Genomic DNA, 22,547 nt, shown 5'->3' on the forward strand with positions numbered 1-22,547 from the left:
TTGTTCATACACCAGAACTGTTGCCTCTGGTGTCTAATACTGTCTGGATGTTCCCCTCTGTTCTCCACCTACACTAACCCAGCTGATGGCTGTGTCATCTTGTCCAGCTTGCACAGAATGATCCACAGTGGGAGAACTGGCCCAAGGGAGCAGGAGAGCAACCCAACACTTCAGGAGGCTCTGCCCTGCACATCAAGCCTTTACGAGCCCACATCACACAGGCTGCTGAAGCAGCTGTGGGTTCTACAGATACTTTTCACACTCCTCTGTCAGTAAAACAGAGAGTTTTAGGGAAAAAACCACCACAATTAACTTTCAAATGTATGCACAGCATACAAGTTTGTGTAGCACCAACAGTAAGAAAGTTGGTAGTTAACATTTTTCTGTAAAAAATAAATTTTCTGTAGAATTTCAGAATAAAACCTAAGAAGAAGAGTACAGCTACCTGTGATCCACCTTTTAAAGGGGATCATTTACTGCACTTAAAAGGATTCTTATGTCCTTTTCCAAAAAAAATTGTCAAGTTAGAGGGAGGAAAATTCACTCTAATGCAGCTCTGCAGTTGTTAAAAAAGCAAAAATACCTGTTAGAAGGTATTCTCCAACAACCTGCATAGAGGCTGGCCAGAGCTGAGTAATTATGTATTTTGAGAAGAGCTAATTGCTAAAGATCTGCAACAGCACTGGCCTTTACAACAGCTCAACCATCCGACAGGACTGCAGGTGTGAAAACACCAACCAGAAGTAATGATCTAAATAGGAATTAATGAAAAACCCCAGCCAGCATTTTGAGTGTCACTCAAAAACTGGCCTGTGAAGTTGTACTGGAAGCTCTGCACGTCCTGCAGCTCCTTCTTGCTCAGATGAGGGGAGCTGCACTATCTGTTTCTCCGTGCAGCCGTTCCAAAGTGCTGCAGCTGTCTGGTCTGAACACTACGAAATGTGAGGGGAGCTGGTTTTGGCACTTATCACATTAGAAGAGGACCAATGAAATATCACACCCCAATTTGCCAATATCTGAGAATTTAGGAACTGCATTTTCCCCCCTTTGTAAAACTGCTGAAACTGAGGATGGGCAAGATTTCTCAAATCTAAAAGTGGTGGTGTTCCGACAGCTTCCCTTTCTCATTCAAGCCCACTCTGTGTCCTAAACGGACCTGTTTGACGCAGCTGTGGTATGACCCCGTTCTGCAGGACTCCTGATAGAAAGAATTTTAACAGAGCAGAATTTCAGCTAACCCCTCCACCCCAAACTTTAACCCATGAGCTCTTCTGAAGTGAAACCTTTTCGATGCATGACCTAACTCACAAAACTGAACAAAACACATGGGTGAGCTGGTGCTTTCGATGTCAGCTATAAAGCACTCTACAACGGGAATTTACTTACCAGTTACGAGACGGTTCCTCAAGAGCAGCCCTTGCACAGTCACACTGCTGGGATGCATGCCTGACATCTCAGAGCCTCGGAAACCTGTCGCAGAGTCAATCCTGTTAGGTGCCACTGAAGCACCCTCTTGTGGCACCGAGCACTCAGTGCCCCAGGCTGTGAAGGTGAGGTGTGGTTTGTAACTTGCTTCGGGTCCACGGCCGTTCAACTGCTGCTTTCCTGAAACCTGGTTTTGCTACATTTTTGTTGTTGTTGTTGTCATTTCCCTCAAAGACAGCTTAGCGTTAGTTCTAAATAATTCAGAAGTGTTGAACTACTCTTGACTAGGTTTCAGTGTTAGTTTTCACTATTAATTGCCTACAGAACTATGTATCCGCTTCCACTTTCAAGACCAAATCAAACTTTATTATCAAACACTCCTGTTTCAGAGGTGTGCCTCCTACTCTGCTGCTTTTCTTCAAAAGCCTCTATCAGTTCTAATCAGCACCACAATGAGAAGCTCGTAATTAAGCTGCCTGTGTGCCAAACCTTTGCATTCAGGCACACAAAGAAAGTAAATCTGGTTTTAAAGTTATTTTAGGAAACTCTGAGCCGAGGGCCTCTTCTGTGGTGGTGATTTGTTTGCATTCAAGTCAAGGGCTGTAGCTATTCTCATGCCAATCTGTAGCTTAAACACAAAGAGCTTCGTTTTAATCTGCATGAAATTATAGTGATCTACCTGATCTACATTAGACGACTACATCCTCACAACTACACCACTCCTGAGTGAGAGAGGCACTATATGCTGCAAAAAAAGGGCTCCTTATTTTCCAGACCGTTTATGGATTGGTATCATCACTCCTTGCAGGGACAGGGCCATCTTCAGGTTCCAAGTTCAGTACAGATCAGACATAGCGAATCATCAACACCAAGATCAGCAGCAAAACTTGACTCCAAAGTGCAAGAGATCACCTCAGAAAAACCCTTTTATTTGGGGACTAGCAGAGGAAGACCTTTTTCACTGGCTATGCAGTCAAGTGAGCAAGTCCAAAGAACTAAAGTAACATTAGTAAAAGAAAGCAAAACAGCAATAGAGGGTGGTGAGGTTTTTTTAATCAAACTTTCAGCACTTTCAGTGTTGATGACAAGAGATAAACCACCCTAATATTCATAGTGCATCCACAAGTTGTACCAGGTTTCTGCACCCCCAACACTTCCTCTCAGCAATGGTTCCTTATACTGAAGCCAAGCACCCAGAACGGCAGGAGTGCTGGTTTCCTGTTGTCCAAGTGCCTTGGGCTGCTAGGGGCTTGAAAGGCAAAATAGGAAGCATGCCAGCAGCAGGGACCAACCTTCCTAACTTAAAGAGACACAACAAAAATCTTCACGTGGCTGAGAGCCACAGGACAGATGTAACATACCTTGTAGAGCAGAGAAGGGGAGCTCCAGTTCACAGGCAGGAGATGACAATCGCTCCCCAAGGATCCCACTGCTCCTTTTAATGGGCTGGGTCCCAGGGGATGTTGGCTTCAGCAGCCACTACCGGTCTGCCTCACTCCACAGCCAGGGTTCAGATCACACAGCAGCCCCTGTGCCAGTGCAACCCCTGCCATTCTCATGGTACAAGTTCAGCATTGGAGCTACGTTACACCAGCCACTCCTGTGCTATAGTCCTTCCTTCCAAAGCCAGATCTCCAAGATGAATTTCTCAGAAGTTCTGTCAGACTCATCTTAGGTATTCTGATCATTACTCAGTCCAGCAGCAGCCTTTCCAAAAACCCCTCTAGTTACAAAGGGTTAAGGTCAGACCCACGTATTCAGCAGCCACATGTTCCAGAAAATTAACAGTTAACATAAAATAATTGGTTTTATTCCTTTGGTACTACTCAGTACTTATGGCCTCTCAGTATGGGTCTATGTTGCAGAATATAGCATTAAGCAGAAGTATCTTAGTTTTTAAGGAGTTAATTCATATGCCAGAAGTTATTTAGTTGTAACAGTATGGAACTTGGCACAGAAGAGTTTATTCTATGGGGAAGCACTCACACCAAAACAAAGGCATCAAGTTTAACTACAATTAGTCCTTGCAGACAACATACTCGGGAGTTACGAACAGCTCCTCAGTTTAAGTATTTTTTAGTAGTTAGTAATTACTTTTAATAGCTGAACCAACAGCAGTATATCCACACACACTGCACCCAACTGAAGAGTCACAACTTAAGCTGGTACAATCTTGCTTGAAGAGAAGCATTAAATTGGCACCAGTCTGTGCGCAGACAAGGCCTTATTTTTTTCTTTTCACAACAGTACTTAGAGCTTCCTACCTCACTTCTACCTCCTGAGCTGTAGCTCCTCTCTCTTGAGTACACTACATTGTCCCCCTGCTCTCTATAGTCGTATATTTTCTTTCCTTCCTGCCTTCTTATTGTTATTTCAGAAATAAACAAATAACACAAGAAAAAACAAAACAAAAAAAAAAAAACCAAATTATGTATGCTATAGTCCTAGCATTTTGGTATGTGAATGACACTCCCTGGTGATGGGCTCCCACTATCACTGTATTGCCTTTAAAAAGTCTCCATATTTTGTTAAGAGGTGTACAGGAACAAAGCAGTCCAAGCGCCCTTTGCGTGTCAGATCTTTAACTACACGAGCAAACACTATTCCCTTTGTGAACAGGTCTTGGGTGTAGAAAAGTTCAGCTGCAGAAGAAATGAAGAAAACTGCCAGGGGATAATAAAAGGAAGATTGTATCACCAGAGCCAAGGCTCTACAAACCTGGCCTCCCACTTCCAGGAGGTGGCAGCATTAAGTTGCCTCTGTCATTCACAGCAGGAGAGGTACCACATTGTGCTTCATGAAACACTTCAAGTCCCACTTATTAACGATTTCTATGAAATACTAGTATCAAATTTAAGATACTACACTAGCCAGCTATAAATTCATACTATTTATCTGTCTGAAGTTAAGTAAACAGAAGTTTAGTGGCTTGGTGTGACAATGAAGTGCTTTTTACTCAGGAAGTTCTACCACAAGAACAATAATTAGAAACAATTAATGCTTATTTTTTATGCTCTTCACTCTCCTGTACACCTAGTAACTTTTACCAATAACTGTAATTAAGATGTTTAAGTGGATGTAAACTGCTTTTGTGGTTCACTGTGGAAAAAAAACAAAACATGTTTATATTATGCTGTTTAAAGTTTGTCTTCCTCCAGTATAATCACAAGTAATGCTTCCTGTTATTGTAAAATGTATGTTAGTCTGCTAACAAAATGGAAATATTTCAGAAATAATTTTGGGTGGTGCTTCCCCACAAAAACCTAGATGATCCTACCAGACAAATGAGAGTCTGTTTTACTTTTGTTACGAATTTTACATCTCCTTTGATATGACTTAAATATTGATAATTAACACCAGCTCACATGACAAAATCAGGACTTCCATCACAGCCTAATCTCTGAACAACAATGCTCCTAAATCTCAACAGTCCATTGTATTAATCTGGAAGCTAGGGTGACATTTGAAATTCTATATAGAAGTTGAACACTGCATATTAAGATAATACCAATTTTCCTAATGAAATTAAAAGCAACACTTCTGAAAGGGAGTGCAACACATACCTCATTTCTTCTTATATGTATAGTTCAAATACTGCCTGCAACTTTAAAGGTACTTGTACTTAATATTCACTTATCAAAATAAGTTCAAGGTATTTCCCATTCTAGATATTACATGAATAAATAGGATTATTTTCATTAGGAATATCAAGATGTTAAACAGTGTCATTAACCAGGCTCCAGATTTTGGTGTACAAAGTCAATTCCAAGTCCAGCCCTAATTCACCTCCAGAAAAGCTACAGAAAAAAAATCAGGAAGTGAAGAAACATGAACTAATGGGGTAACAGAAAAATAAATCACTGTTCTATGCAACTGCATACTACTAGCACCAGATATCCTTCTTTTTGAAATGCAAAACAGGCTGGGAGGAGAAAAGGGGGCTTGGTGGCATGGTTTAGATGCAAATATACTGTGTGCCTCTAACACGCAGTACATCTGTAAGAATGGCTTGATTTTCTTCTTGCTACTACTTAATAAAACTAATGTCATATGTAACAACAGAATCTTGTATCTGACAAGTACAGAGTAAATGTATTAAGTAAATCCATGTCTGAAATATCATAAACTGACTGATGGAAAGAGTATTAGAGAGAGTAATTCTGCTAATCACGTTAAGTTTCCTTAATTCCTAAAGGGTTTCATGCACTGAAGTCACAAATAAGGATTTGCAGATCATGGCTTGAAGTTCTGGCAGAACGCAGGTGGTATTTTGAAATACCATGAAATATGGAAGAATGCCGTCCTTAGTCTCCTCTAGGCGACCTTAAGTCCAAATATTAGACACCTAGATGTCTGAACTAGTAATCTGAAACATCTTTCATAATCAATGTTCAGAAATAAGCATTTCTAAACAGTGAGTCACTTTGTTCTAACATTAGTGCCTAAACCAGATTATATGTTTCGTCCACTGAAGGTGTTTTTCTTGACAGACTAGCTCAGACTTAGAGTTCTAACTCTTAAGATACCCAAAGTGAAGTGAGATGATTCTCACAGACGTCCATAATGCTACAGCTTCTATGTTTTGAACAGCATATAAAGATTTGCTAAATGAAATCTTGAAGAATACTCTTAAAGATGATACAACAGCAGCTTCTCAGGAACATTACAGATCAAATCCATCCAGTCAAAAAGTAGGGTAATTTTTTTTCAAAAATACACAAACAATTTATCTGGGAATTCAGTAATGGCACAGAGTTCCCACATATTAGTACAACTTACCTTAATAACAGCAATCTGAAGTTCTTCCTTGCATTTGATATGAGAGTTCCTCATCACATGAACTAAGTTGTTTTCTACTTGTTAGTAAAGTCTGGTATATACACATATTTTTGAATGAATTTAACAATTTAGCTACAGGAATCCCATTTTCTACTGGAATTGGTTAAACCTGTATAACTTCCAGTGTGGTAAAACTTAAAAGCGACTCTCCTTAAAAAACCTTCAAACTCCCTGCCTCAAAACCTGTATTCCTGTCTCCTAGAAAAAAACCCTATAGCAATAAGGACATTTTAACTGATATGGTTACATGGACTCCTGCAAATATATTGAGACAGAAAGTGTAATAAAAATTTGTTATGTAGAATAAATCCTTATAGTTTCATGTACATATTTCTCTCCTAATTTTAGTTATGTTTAAAACACTACTGTTTCTCACAAAAAAGCTACAGCTTCTTTAGAAGAAACTTAAAAAAAAGCTCAAGTTTATCAAAATATGTATCTTAAGAGTTCACTATAAAAAAGCACAGGGCCCAAGTAACAAAATATGCAGGGGAAAAATTATAACCATTTAAAGATTTGATGTGGGTAAATACATCTAAAATATACCTAGTCAATTTACTATGTGCTACAACAATAAACAGCAATTCAGGGTAGCTGGAGTTCCCTCAGTGTTTAAAAATTACATCTAAAAAAATCTCATCTTAAAGATAATCTATAAACTTATCCGTTACTTTACATATGATGTGTTTAATAACTACATTTATTTCTGAAAATAAAATGGAAAATTGGCTAACATGTGGTTAAGAAAGCTGTGAGAACTGAATTTCTGAATTCATTAATCATCAAGGGAGTAAACATTAGGCACCAGGTCATGTGTTTTGTAGATGTGAAATGTAAGATTTCACCTGAAGATCCACAACTGCATTGTAAGACTATTTAGCTGGAGTAAATAAAAAAAATGTCATTAGCAGAAAGACTTGTTCAGGCTACAAAGCAGCATTGACTTACCTTTCTATGAGTTACAAGGATGCTATTCAAAACCTGCAAAAATATGCAAGGCAGTATCTCTGCCTAGTATCCACTTAAGATGTGTCCTTGTGTGTGTGGATAATGTGTGAAGTATGAACATATAAATAGAAAGGGGAAAAAGAAAACAAAAAATAAACCAAAAAAGAGTACTGCCTCCCCCCAAACTTAAAATAACAATGGTCCTTAAATTATTTCTTATGAAGAAGAAAAGCAGCAGGAAGAACTTGGATATACTTGACAGTTAAAAGCTGTTTGCAGAAGTGTAAAGTATTGTTGGATACCACGTTGAAGATTTCGTTCTCGGCACTAGCACTGAAAATGCAAGACCTGAGAGAAAAGTGCCAAATCATAATTACAAAAATACAATTCAAATCAGTACAGTCAATTGCTGATTCACAGTGCACACTGTGCAACCTTTTTGTAAAACTTAACACAAGTGTAACAATACTTACCTTTTCTAGGTTAGAAACAGTTATTGTCTTTATAGGAAAAAATTAAAAGCTTAATCATGTAGTTTTCATCCAGAAATCAGCTGGGTAGATTGACAGGTTCTTAATCATACAACTGTCATATGATACAAATGAAACTTCTAAACATGTCTCCTATTTGTGTGTATCTCTGTGTGCGAATCTTTGAAGGTCGAGAAAAATAGTTTGGTGCCATATTAAGAAAGAAAAAAAAAAACCAAAACCCAAATCCTAAACTCCCTAGTCTTGCAGACCCAAATATGGATGGGTATTCAAAGAAAATGTAAATGATTATTCAGGAATATCCCTATGCGATACATACATTTGAACAACAGTGAAGATGAAATGGCAGCAGTCCTTTCAGGCTTTACAGCATTGTAATTATGATCGCTTGCCCAGGACGGCGTGGTGTTTTCTGCTGTTGGTTCTCTAGCAATAGGTTGAGTGTTTGCCTCAGTCTTCGCAGTTGTCAAAATAGTCTTCTTCACATTCATCTCCCTTTTCTCAGGAAATTGTCTCTTTTGGTTTGAAAGAGGCTTAGTACCTGTCTGTATGATTAAAAGAAGCTTAATTACTAATAAACATAAAATATATTTTACAAAAAAGCAGAGATATAGTTACATACATGTATTTCATCTTTTTTATAGTAAACTCCTGTAAATATACTTGAAATTAGGTACTTTCACATTCAAGTTCATAAAGCAAAATATTTACACATTTTTACACAATATTACACATTTTAAGTTCAGGAAAAGAGAATGGGAAAGAAACCACCTCAAAACAATTGTATTTATCATTAAGTTATGGTTGTGGGGTTTTTTGTTTGTTTGTCTGAAGAGCTACTACCCATTTTGTAGTGGTTTCAAAAGGGAAAGGAGAAGGCTTTGATTTTATCTTTTTCCTTCCCAGAGAACAAAATTCAATGCAGCCACATTAGTTCCCAATTCACAGTAATACCAAATTACTCCCCAATGCCAGTAATCTGGAGCTAAAAAGGTAAGATTAATTTGGAATTAAAATAAAAAGGTTTACTGTTAATATGTTTTATTTTAAAGGTAAAATAATTTGGAATTAATTCAAATAAATTTTTCTTTAAAAAATGCGCTGCCATCTAGAAGGTCCTTTTAAGAAACTATCTCTATCTAGAAGCAATTATTAAGATTTTCTAAAAGTGACAGAAAAGCATTTTATTTGCAAAAGAATTTAAAAGTGCATTTACCACAGAAAAAGGCAAGACAACAAAAAAATGTAACAGAAAGCTCCTTTTCAATGCAAGACTTGGTAATTTTATTTCTCTGAAAAAGGAGAGCAGAGAAATAAGCCACTGTGCTCCAGGACAACTGTTCTGGCTGATGAACATTAACTTACCTGCACTTGAGATTTTGGCACACCAGGTTTTTCAGATTTTGGTTTGATCTTCTCTTTAGGTTTTGGTTTTGCATCTTTGCCAGCACTTAAAAACTTCATGGTGGCCGCAGCGTGTTTGAGAATGCAGTCATTGCTGCAATACACAGAATCAGGCTGAGCCACATTAAAACAGCCAGGACCGATGCACTTTGACGCACCAGGAGCTTCAATTACCTATAGATTGAAACGGAGTGAGTTCAAAGAGGAAACAACAGAAACATTCCTCTATAACATGTAGAAATGCTCACACATCATATGTACAGACCACAGCTATAACTGTTAGTGACTTGCACAATTGCCAGCGTGAAAACAACTTTCAGTCATGATACAGCAGAAACAACCCATATAAATGTAAGAATTTCACTCTTGTAACACACTATTTTCAGAACATGTTGTATTTTCAAGTGGTTGTTCTGCTAGCAATGAATTTAGGGAGGCTACTTTCTTAAATTTTCAGATCCCATAAGCACAGAAATGCTTTTTTTCTGATCCTCTACATCATGTGAGAAATCTCCTTAATAATGCAGAACTGGTTTCTCAGGAGGAAGGTTTCTAAAACACATTTTCCTTCTATATCACCATCAGTAGCTGTCCTCAGTCACATGCACATGCATAAGACAGCACTCAGCTATTCAGGTGTACAGATAATTCTTGCTCTAGAGGTTTACCAAGTTTAATTTTATAAGTTCCCCACTTACCTAAACACAACCATTCTCCCAGACAATTTTGCCATAACCTAATACTTCTTACACATCAAGAAATTTGCATATGGAATCTGGATTTCTCTCTGCTTCACAATTAATCTCCTTTTATATCAAATTGTTATATACTAAGCACTTCTTCAAATGTTACTATTTAGAAAACAGCACATTCCTTGAAAAAACAGTACATTAGGTACAAGTTTAAAAATATCTGAAAGCTCTTTAGACTCTCAATGTATCACCTCTAGGTATTATGCCTTTAGCCTCACTCTTCTAGATTACTCCTAAAATGTTATACAACTGACCTAACACTTGGAACTACTGTAGCTCTAGACAGCCTCTCTCCTGTCAATAAACTGCAATTTGTAATTACCAAAAGTAAGTTTTTCAGGAATATTTCCATTTAAAAAAAAAAAAAAATATTATTTGCATAGTGTGGTTTATTTTTCCCCCATCAAAAGTCAGTAAAACAGCATTATCTGCTGCAGTCTGATAAAACCTGGGTTTGGCAATTTTCCCATAAAAATTAAGCTTATGCTTTAGAATACTTTTCCATCATTTACACACTTAACTATGAAGTGCAAGAAAGAAGTATCAATTCACATTCCCTAAGAAACACCTCAAACTTCAGATTAACTAAGCTGTCATTTCTAATTAAGGGTATTTACTCAGCTGATGACATAACTTTCAGTGCTGATGTCTGTACTCATACAATTTCTAGGAGTTTTAATCACAAACCCAAACTCTACAGCTACAGGTGCTTCTGGACAGCAACAAAAAGAAGCATTTGAGTCTCAAAGTGCTTAGAATTCTGGTGTAAGAGAACAGAAAGAAACTGAATAATGAGAGTGTTCAGTCACTTCAGTAGAGTGATTTCAGCACATCAACATATGAAAAAGCAATGTTCTTTTTACTCAGAACTAGCAGGGAATTCTGCAGTGAGGCAGGGAATTCTGCAGTGAGAGTGGTGCTTGTTTACACAAGCCATGGAGGGGTCTTAACAGAGGCAGGAGAGAAACCATGGGCTAAAGCACAGCCTTGACCATTCAGTTCTCTCCGTTGCACCACCTGGCAAACACAAATAAAGCAGTTCTGGTCCATTTCCAAATGGAAAAGAATACTTAAAATATTAGTTCTTCTGTAAGAGGTAATGAGTTCATTATGTTTTTCTTTCACTAGAGATGCCTAACACCTTTAAATAACTTGTTAGCATGTTAATATCAGAGTAACTGGTGATACTTGGAAGCAGAACTTAAAATTAATATGAGCACTATCAGTGAAACAGATCAATGCCAAAAAAACAAGACTTTCTAAAACTTTTTTGTGTACAAACTACAAATGTATTTGAGCACTATCAGTGAAACAGACCAATGCCAAAAAAACAAGACTTTCTAAAATATTTTTGTGTACAAACAAACTACAAATGTATTTCAAACTGTAATTGAAAACACTCTGGAGAAAAGACTGTTTTCTACACATTTATCTTAAGATAGTAAATATTTACATATGAAGCTCAAATTGTTCTGATGTACACTTTAAGCTCGTTATGCTGATAGGGGTAACTCTGCTATTGCAACTGACTAGAAGTGGGGGAGTGTTCCATAAACATTTTGTAGCAAATGTACCACAACAGAAAGATTCCTCCAGAGAGACACTTACACTCAAACTTGTAATACTTATTCTAGGAATGATTTCAAAGTTTAAAAATAAGGTGTCAAAGAACAAATTCATACAGGAAAAACAGGAATAGATGTAGCATTCTAACAGCAAATACATTAAACATGTTCTTCAAGGAAAATGTTCAAGTTGTTGGTGTCACTACAGCAGCTCAGGCAGGACAAAGCCAACCACTGCAGCACAAGTTTTTAAATTGTATATTGAGCTGAAGAAGCTTCTTTGCCTGTATTTTGACCTGGGAGTGGAACTTGCTATTAACAAAATTTAAGTTTCTATTATATTTTATGCCAGTATTTGTAATAATTCAAAACTCACATGTTTATGTTAAAAAAAGACAGTACAGAACAATTCTCTATATACTACTAACTTGAAGAAGCATCAGGACAAAAATCAAAACTTCAAAAGCCTAATTGGAAGTACAGCTGGATTTAACACCAACAGACACTTGTCAATTTTAAGTAAAAAGTTTCACTACCATTGAAAATGTCCAAAATAGTTTGAGATTATTTCCAAGCTAGTACAAAACAGTCCAGAATTCTAATATTTTAATTACAAGAACACCTTATTATTTGACTTCCAAAATAGTATTTAGAAAGGGCAGAATAGCACAAAGCACATAGTGTGGCATTTCCTTAGATCTACATACAACTTTTAAATTCCCCACTTCAAAATAACTTTTTTTTTTTTAGTTTTAGTTCTGTATTGCTAGAACTATGGATAAATTTCTGCTAAACAGTGATATTTAGTGGGTTGCTCAGCTTCATATTTAGCTTTAAAAAAACCAAGTCAGATTTACAGCTGTACAAGGAAGCCATTGTCTCAATGTACTCAGTGAAACATGAAAAATAAGAAACAATTCAAATACTTACAGGTTGAAATATCTTCAGTTTTTTCTTCCCACTTGGATTTGCAGCTTTTTCAATCCTACCCTTGATTCCTTGGTCCTCAACAGATTTTTGTTCGATTGTTCCTATGCTTGTGAATTCTGTGCCATCCACAGTTACTTGCCCTGCTTTAGCTTCCTGCTGGTCTATTTCTGAAACAGGTTCATCCTGTCCCTGTAGAATGGTGCAGTTTGGACAGATATAGTCCTCACCATTCCTTTCCAACAATCGCCCTCGAGCCTCAGAAATACCCACACAGTCACCATGAAACCATTCCTCACATCTATCACAACATATCATAAACCTGAAAGGGGAAAAAACAAAAAAAGGCAAGGAACAGTAAAACATTGTGAAATGAAAAGGCAATTAACACTCAACAGATATTTCAAGCAGCAGATCTTAAGTACCCCATTAAAGGTCCAATATACTCTTCTGCCTGTTAATTTCTGTATTCATGTTTATCCACTCTTTTCAATATTTGTTATATATTCCCCTCCAAACATCAAACAAACCCAACAGCTCATTTACATGTATTAAACAATTAAGCATCAGCATTTGGTTTGAATTTTTCATCACAGAAAAATTCCAAATACCTGCATTGTGATTTTAGTTGTGACCTTTGCCTACCTGTTGTTATGAGGCTGACGACAAATACAATAGAGTGCGTTTGGGTCATAAATCTCAGATTCAGGTTTGCTTTTGGGCAGTTCTTCGGGTTCTTCATCTGTGATCCCTTTTGTGCCAAGAGCAGGCTTTACCTCAGTCTGAACCTGAAGATCTTCGGTGTCTTCCTCAGTCACAACCACCTGACTGGCAATCTCAGTGCTGTCTGCAGTCTCAAGCTCTTGTTTGACAGGCAACTCAGACTCAACTTGTTTTTCAGACTGGACATCACTTGTTTCTGTAGGGTCTTGCTCTGAATTTCTCTTCCGCAGGCGGTTCTGTATGTCTTTCAATGTTATCTGCACAGGTTTCTGTTCAACTCGTTTCTTTCTTAGTCGATTCTGCAGTTCCTTTAGTGTTAATCCATCACTGTCACTATCAGAAGTATCATCTTCCTCTTCCTCGTCTTCCTCTTCGTCGTCGTCTTCTTCCTCTTTTGTGCATCTGCTTTTAGAGCCTTTCTGATCGTTACTGCTCCTAGTACTAATCCTTCGAGTCACGGGTTTTATATCTGGAGGGCTCTCAACACTATCTTCTGAAGCTGTTTCAGCATCTGTAGCTGGACAGGATGCTGGTTCACTTGAATCTTCCAGAATAGTAGGAACATTCCTCCTTCCTCTGCGTCTGACCGTTGTAAGAAATTCTTCCACCCTTTCTGTTCGCTTTGGTTGCCGTCCGCTACGCCTGAGGTTTAAACTTTGTTGCTGTTGTGGCTGCTGCTCACTAGAGTCCACATCAACATCTCCTGCATTTTCTCGCTTAGCAATTGTAGTCCTTCGAAATCCCCAGGTTTTCCTGAACTCTTTACTTGTAGGCTTGATAGTTTTTTGTTCCTCCTCATTACTGTGATCAGCTTTGTCATCCAAAACTGATGCTAAAAACAAAGGAAAAGTTATTAAACTGGTGGTGAAGGGAAATGTTTATTCTTGTAAGTTTTTTTTCAAACACAGTACTATTTTCTTTGTGATTATATATCTCTCCCTCATTTTATGACCCTGAAAACAGATAAAATGCTTTCTTGTAAGTGTGATACAACAGCAGTAGCAAGTACATCACTGAACACTGCATCAACATAATCCAGCTGCTAGAAACTCTTCTGTTTAAAAATATATGTATATACACATATACACACACACCCATATACACAATGGACAAATAAACATATTTTCTGTTCAATTTAAAAGGAAGAAATCTTACCAGGAGAACTATTTTCCATGTTGTCAGTATTAGATTCAGATTCTAATGACACTGGCTGTGAACTTACAGCTTGTTCCATAGTACAGAAAACACTGTCCCCACCCTGAAAAGCTGAAGAGAAACATAAGCTTCAAAACTCAAGATTCAAAAACACTCATAGCCGAGTAACTACTAAATATTCTGATGTAATCTCATTATGTCATTGTAACAAATACTTAACTCCAATTTCAAGCCACTGATAGTCACTGAATATCAATAAAAAGTTGACTGAATTCCTTCAAAGATGAAGTACTACGTTAACTATACGGGTCTGGACACTACACTGACATACTTTATTAAATAGCCTTAGGATTTCTGATATTTCTCAAAAAAATCCTTCCGTGGTATCCATGTATTCCCTGGGGTTTGTCTGGGGAAAACCCTACAGCAGTTCCACTCCTTACACGGACACAGGAACCATGCATGCCCCAGGGTGAAAGACCATGGAGCAGAACAACCAGTCATCCAAACAGAGTTACTGTTTTAAAGGTGAGGATGGTATTTGGTATCAGTAACATTTTCTGGTAGAAAGGACTATCAATTACCTGCAGCAGGATAAGAAACAAGGTAGAAACAACAGCAAGTTTAAAGAAATTCAAAGCTATTTAGGTAATACAAGGTTAGTAAGAGAGCAACGAGGTTTTGGATTTAAAACAAAATGTAAAACCAGAGAAATACCCCAGTCTTGCTTGTTAAAATAAACTAGGTTTATATCTTGTCTATTAAATTGTTTAGATGCTATTTTAAAGTTGTTTCAGAAACACTGGTGGGTATTCAGGATAAAGCAACACATTTTCCCTTCATTACTTCTCTAACAAGGTTTATTTGATAGAAGAAATTCTAAAGAAAATAAACAAAATAAAAATCTTCTCAAATATCACTCTGGAAAAAAAAATCTGCATTGAATGAAACTTGAGAAATGCTGCTCCTTTACATGGTTATTTTAAAAAAGGTTTTCAACCTATATGACAAAAAAAATCAGCAAAAACCCAAAACCTGTGCTGACTACCAGGATCCCTTTTTTCTCAAAAGTCTTTTTCAGCACACCAGGAGATTCTCTTATTTAAAAAGACAGAAGCAAATGAGAGAAATAAATATAAGATCTGAGATTGCATTTTGAGTAACTCAGGAATAACCCAGTTTGAACAGTATTGAAGCTGGTATTACATCACGGTGTAATGTTTTAAATGAGTTGCATGCCATGTATGCTCTCTTAAATGAACGCAGAAACTATGTTTTGCAGTCACTGCAATTACATTGTTCATGTAAAACTATAACATGCGCTAGTTAGTATGAGTATAAGTAAGTATGAACCTCCATGAACTGGGTAAACAGAACAACACTTGACATACACAACAAGAAACACTCCCCCAGGAGTGCTTCTGGAGTAGTTATATCCGTATTCCTGGCTCAAGAATTGCACAGGTAAGCCAAAAGGGAACATTAACATAACTCCTAAATAACAGTACTTGCTGAAAGAAGTAGATGTTACAACTACGAGGATGCAGAGGCATCCTTTAGCAAGCTTCTCCGAGTCCTGCAGTGTATACTGGTGATAAATGCCTCCTTATTTCATACACTGTACCAGCTGCATTACTGTGCTGCCTTATCAAACACTTTCTATAGTGCAACTCCTCTGTTGCACAGAGCACTGCACTACAATGCTACCACAGGAATGTTATGCTATGGAAATATACACATCCATGCAGATATGTTAAAGAAATTAACACTTAAGTTGTAGTCATTTCAGTGAGATACTATAACTGTCGCTGTAAAAGCACCAGACTCTAGAACATCAATTTAAATAGTAACTGATTAATGTTATAGCCAGAATAAAAAGTGAATTTTAAGCCTGTCGTACACAGGTAAAAAGCTGAAACTGCTCCAATCCAATATGAAATTCCATTAAGTTCCCCTGTAAAAAAATCACTAACTAAAATTGTTATTATTTTTTTTTTTAAAAAAACAACACTAAAATTATATTCACACCAGAAAAAGGCTACAACAGAAGTAAAGGAACAAATAAAAACAGTTTAAGTTTACGTCTTTGTTTACCTTGGAAGATGAACAAATGTTACAAGCTACAAGCAGAGGTAATCCAAATTCTGAGACTTAAATTACAGATAAAAATTAAACAAATAAGATGTCTCTTCAATGTCCTCTATATGCTTTACCTGACACAGCATCAGAGGTTCCAATAGTTTCTCCCTGCAGAGCTGAATGAAAAGGAGAGCCAGAGGAGGGCAGCAAAGGATCAGAGTCATTCAGCATTATCCTTCCAGCACATGCTGAATTTCCTGATTCAGGAGTGCCAGACTGAGTCTCCGAGTCGTCAGTTGGACCAAATACTATCAATCCTCCTTCTCCTGCTGGCTCCTGGGAAAAAAGAAAAAAGAGACAAAATAAGGCACTGATACATTTATGAACTTATAAACTAGTGTTTATATAAATGTGGAATTGTTTTGCCTCTATTACATTATAGAGCAAATTCCATTATTTTGCCTTCTTGACAGTTTTCTACTTTCAGAAAGACACTGAAACTGGAAAGAAAAGTCAAAGTAAAGCAACACCACCTCCACCACTTACCAACAGTTGAGACCTTTGAAATAAATATAAAGTATGATTGTACTCTCATCAATTCATTTAGATCCCATTAAGACTTCCAGAACAGTCATAAACTGTAATCAGTAAGTCTATTCCATTTACAGTATTTAAAAGCATTCTGAGAGTGAGATTAAATAAGCGTGTATTGTGCAATGAAAATGCAGAAATACTTTTAAATGCCATCAACATGCTGAAGGTTACAGTAGGGAAGATTTACCACTTTGTACTAAATTTCATCACAGAAGACAACTGCAGCTTTGAGGATTTAAATCCAAGTGGCTACTCAGTGGTTTTGCAAGGTGGGATAATAAAAATTTATAGCTGAGCTTCAGAATTAAGGAATATTCACTGTCCCTTTCACTAATGAGGTTTCCAATATAGAAAATTTCAGAAGCTTTATTCTAAGGACAGCAGATTGTATCAATAACTACACATCTTCCCAAAAATTAACCCTTGGAAAACATTTCAAAATCCCAAAGTAATTTAAAGTATCTGAAAAACTGTTTAGTCCAGGTGTCCCAATTCATATGCAGAATGGCAATGGAACATCACCCCTGACTGCTCGCTTCTGAGTATTTGAGCTTGAAGATCAGTAGAAAATGTCTGCATTTCACCCAAAGTAGCCTACCAAACTACAGGAACACTGGAAAATAAATTGGGAAGAAAAGGAGGACCCAGATGGACAGGATATAAAACATCACTTTTGAATTGACCTCTAAAATAAATGAGTAAAGACAAAAGGACAATACTGGACAGGTGAGCTGCCACAGCAGGTGTAGGAAATAATGAAAACATTACTTATTCTTCCAAAGGAGTAGAAACTGATCATTAGCACTCTAGGTGGAAGACATACAAATTTAAGAACAGATTAGATAATCCTACTTAGACATGCCAATACACAGTCTGACTATTCTTTTTTAAAAAAATATGTCTTTTTTTCAAATCTCTCAAGTCCCCAACTCTTAAAGTATCTTTGCTGTTTAGAAATGTTTTTTACTTCCTAAGCAACGATGGCTTCTAGGTGTTCTGCAACACCATGACACCGTCCCAAAAATAAGGAGAGTGGAAAAGACAAACCCCTCCCCAAATCTTGATTTTCATCAGTGGATCACTTTACTATTTCATGAACAATAAATCTCAAAATTTGCATGACTGTGGCAAAGCAGAATTAGGAAAAAACCCCATGAGTGCATATATCAGTATTTCTTTCTCCTGTACCTTCTCTATAGGGGATTATGTACGATACTTACACTCCTTCCCTCAGACAACTATTGCCACTCCAAAAAGAGGAGGAAAAAAAATAAATTCAAAAAAAGACAATAGAATCAACTAATTTTAAAAATCCTAGTGCTATATCTCATGGCATTGAATACCTGCTCTACTACGTATTTTGCTCCATTGTCTGAATCAGTGATTATATCCAGGGAGTCAGTCACTGATGGCTGAAGACAGTCTGAGTTTAAATAGCCTTCTTCCACGCTGTTTTTCTGTAATAACCTTTCAATCTCCCTGTTCAGAATCTCCAACTGATCACACATCATGCAATTTTTAAGTGATATGCCTAAAGGAAGAGGGAAAGGCAGCTCATCACTTCTTGTTCAACTCTAATATTAAACTATGAAACAAACTATGCCTCTAGAACATGGAAAAAGTGGATCATATTTGAATAATTTATGCAGCAACATAGTGCAGAATTATTTAAGTAGATCTGTCTTTACAGTGCACAATTATGTATCTGTGCACTCCAGGCTGTGTGTGCAACACACTCTTTACAATTACATTTGAGCCACAGAGCAGATATCACTGAAACATTCCAAAACCAGAATCAGCATCTTCTCTTCTTAGGAGACGTTCTGGCTCACTGAGCATAGTGAGCATTTTACAGTGTTAGTCACACCCCACCCAGTGGCAAGGTACCACACTGTAGTCCACAGCTCTGATTTAACATAACATTGCATTTTTAACACAAACAGCAATTGAAAACTAAGAGATTCTAGGCAAGAATCATGCTTCTTTTTGCATTAGTAGATGTTATTTATTATCTGTATTACTACTATCACTTACAGGAAAAAAAAACTTTAACAGAACTGCAATTTTAAAGCAATTTCAAATTTGAGAGGTATGAAAATGCAGTACATTTAAAACACTAAAATTGCAGACCCCCTACATTTGCTGTGAAATGCTTGGTTGTTTCTTCTTATTTAGTATCTCTATTTTTTCCTGTCCCCACTTGGTCCAAACTATTTTTCATGAAAGACAGAGTAAGTTTCAAACTTTTACATGAATCTGCTCTTGCAGGACTGTTATCTTAACACAGATCAAACTTAAATGCTTATAAAATTACGAGAAATCAAATAGTATCAAAACATAAAAGCACAAAGCTTGAACTCTCAACCACACTTTTAAACCTAGCAAGCTGCTGGCACTTCTAAGCAAACATACTATTAACTGCCTGCAAAAATATTTACTATAACATAAGGCAGCTTTGGGAGTCTTCAAATACCTGTTTCTCTTCCCAACTCAGTATGATTTTTTTTGTTCATTTTGTTCTGTTTGTTCTCAATTTAACTATTCAATTGCAGCTGAGATACCGACAGAAACGTCAGCTGAAGCAGCAAACTGGTTATCTTGTTTTAAAGGAACTCCTAATACAGTGCATTAATCACATTAATCACATTTTTGAAACTGAAAGGCAAAGTTACTGCAGTTCCCCCAACAGACAATTCCCATCATCATCTTCCTGCCTTTCTGACACATCTCCTTTAGAAAGGATATTCCTTTAGAATATTCTATATCTCTGAAAAATCTGAGGCAAGAATCTATAAATTATGGGACAGAAAGGCAAAATAGTGTTAATAATAAATACATATACTGTTTCTTATTCAAAAAGTCCTATAGTTTTGCTTATATTAACAACTCCTGTGATAAGCAATCTCCTCTGTGAAAATCAGCAAGCTTTTAAGACCAACTATAAATTAAGTTAGAAAAACAAATCAAGAGTTTCTTAAAGGAAGAATTTTCTCTTCCCTTCAGAGATGAAGTAACTTTGCCAATACAAACCCCAGGGTGGTTTAAATGGTTACACAACACACAGAGCAGTTCCTCCTTAAACAAAGGATTCACAGTGCTTATTAAATCCATGTTTATGGACTATGAAGAACAAAGTACAACCCTAGCACTACTTGGGCAGCTACTGTCCTGCTGCCCTCTCCCATGGTCAGTTACATGATCCACACCACATACACTCACATACCTCTGCCACAGAAACAGTCACCCAGCTCCTCAGTAAACACTCAGCTGATGGATGCAGCAGAAAACATACCCACCAAAGAGTGATCCCACAGGATTAAAAAAAAAAACAAAACAACAAAAAACAAAACCCACAAGCCATCAGAACTAGTGTAAAGATGTGCAAGAACAGGGCTGGAGAACAAGATGCACTTAAGCAGGCTGAGCTGGTGGAGCATCGTGCTGCCAACTCATTCAACACGTGCACATCATCCACGCAGCAAGCGCTCATCAGATCTCAGCCAGCGGGATTCCATTAACTGCCCCCTCAGTCAAGCTGGTTTTAAGCTTGAAAACTGTAATAACGTGAGCACTGCAGTGAAGCAGAACAGCCACTTATCTCAAAACGGAGCTTAAAGCTGATGCATAGTATCTTAAGAAAGAACACTCAGGTTTTTTCTCCCCCATCACTTTGCAGGTAAAATGTTCCAGTTTCCCCAAAACAAGTTAGGCACTTGAATTCATCCTGGATCTAAATTTCAGAAGCAATCGAAGCACAAAAGTGTCCTACCCTAGGAAAAATCACAGAACAGTTACAAGCTTTTAAATTCAATTTGGTCAACTATTCTCAAGTAGTGACAAACCTGAAAACAAGGGGCTGCTCACTCTGTAAGGCTACAGAAGCCGTCACTGGCATGCAGCATCCCTGTGGATTCTCTACATGGCTTGAAGAAACTCCAGTATCAGCAGCCAATTTAACAAGAGACAGAAATTATATTCCCAAATTCTGCTACCGTATTATCATTTGCTCACAAACACACAATACATATTAAAAATACATCCTCTAACACATCTTCATTAAATAAAAAAAGAGAAAGCTTGTGATCACACCCCATCTTTCTGTAAATATATTATCCCTCTATGTCCAGACAAAACCTCCAGAAAAGCACACTGCTATATCTACTGCCATCTTTGTAACCCCACAGTTCACAAATCTCAGGCAAAAAGGAAGGGAGAGAGATTATCTATGCCAGTAACACAGGGCTGAGAGATGTTAATTGCAGGACAGGCAGCTTGAAGACATGTGGATTTGCTGATGCTGACTTCATTAAGCCCTTTTTAAGATGCCTCAATATAACATCTTAATCTGATGATGACAGAGCAAAGCTTTCAAAGAACACCAACGTTTCCCTGTCTTCTGGTGTTTATATTTTTACACAAAGGCCAATTCAACAAATTACCAATAAATATCCATTCAGATCAGTAGCTCCACTTTTATATTTCCTCCCATTTCCCTGAAGAGGTAATAAAACATTCAATGAGTCCACTGACTGCATAAAGATTCTGTCTTTTCTATAACTTCTCATTCTCACTGCATTAAGAATTCCCTGTCTCAGTTAACTGGGAAGACTTCACTCTAAAAATGGATCTTGAAAGACAAGTTTAGTAATAAAATCTTTAACATGAACTAAAAAAAACCCCAAAAACCTAACAATCTCTCCTTTATCTGAGGACTTGTGTAGGAAAATTATGGCTTTTTTTTTTTTTAATTCTTCATATTGAAGCTCCAGTTAATATTTTAGATACATCATGGAAATTCAATGGCCAGGGCCCAAAGACAGGACTGGAATCTCAAACAACTACAACAGTCAATATAAGGTTCAGCAACTTTCTAGCTTTTAAAAGCAAGTATCATTCATCAGTGACCAGTTTCATCTCCAAGTCCTGACACAAATACAGTCTATGTCAGTATTTAAGAGATTAGCTCCAATTAGAAAACTTGTAACTGGTCTTTAGTTATATTTTTCTGTGAGTTTCTTCAGAATTAGGTGGTTTGACATGCAAGGTATTTGGCTAGAACCAAATATCAAAGAAACTGCAGATGTTAAGACAAGGACAGAAAGCATACTTCCCAGAATGATGTAACAGTGATTCCAATCACAACTGACACTGTTGGCTCATTTCATTCCCTGTGGAAGAGGCTCTGGGTTTGGCCTACGCCTCCTTTAAGTGTTAAAAATTCCTAATAAACAAATATATTAATACCACATGAGACAACAACAATAACAAAATATTATCCAAGAACTCATAAGGACATAATTTCTGGTGCAAATAAAAGAAATGCTGGTACAGCTTAGTTGATGCCGCTGCCACTCAGCAGACCAATCCCACTGACAATTACTCTGCATCCCAATTTGTCAAAGATGACATCTGGGAAACCTGCACTCTTTCTACTAAGCAGCAGCAAAATTAATCCCTTGCATCACCAAGCATTACGAAAGCAGCCCAAAGGGAGTCACTAGGGCAAAACCTACTTTGTAGATAAACGAGCAGTTCCATTCAGACCACAGACAAAAGGTACAACCCACTGACCCCCAAAAACAGCGGGAAACAGGTTCTGCACCAGCACTGGAGAAATCCACGGACACACAGGGCTGCCGTGCAGC

At 37.3% G+C, this 22,547-nt stretch overlaps 1 protein-coding gene across 1 annotated transcript in view; it reads right to left on the reverse strand.

Annotated features, from left to right (window-relative positions):
• The window catches only part of DIDO1 (death inducer-obliterator 1), a gene marked incomplete at its 3' end in the record, with an annotated part of 29,035 nt that extends 12,407 nt beyond the window's left edge, over positions 1-16,628 (reverse strand). Inside the window, exons 1-6 of the mRNA XM_010171280.1 lie at positions 16,443-16,628; positions 14,230-14,340; positions 12,997-13,906; positions 12,355-12,673; positions 9,069-9,281; positions 8,023-8,248 (exon numbers count right to left, since the gene is read on the reverse strand). Coding sequence (XP_010169582.1) covers positions 8,023-8,248; positions 9,069-9,281; positions 12,355-12,673; positions 12,997-13,906; positions 14,230-14,340; positions 16,443-16,539 — 1,876 coding nt within the window. The remainder of the gene's footprint in view (positions 1-8,022; positions 8,249-9,068; positions 9,282-12,354; positions 12,674-12,996; positions 13,907-14,229; positions 14,341-16,442) is intronic.
• Between the last annotated feature and the right edge of the window lie 5,919 nt (positions 16,629-22,547).

The sequence above is a fragment of the Antrostomus carolinensis genome, unplaced genomic scaffold, assembly GCF_000700745.2.
Source record: "Antrostomus carolinensis isolate BGI_N321 unplaced genomic scaffold, ASM70074v2 scaffold20557, whole genome shotgun sequence".
NCBI classification, from domain to species: Eukaryota; Metazoa; Chordata; class Aves; order Caprimulgiformes; family Caprimulgidae; genus Antrostomus; species Antrostomus carolinensis.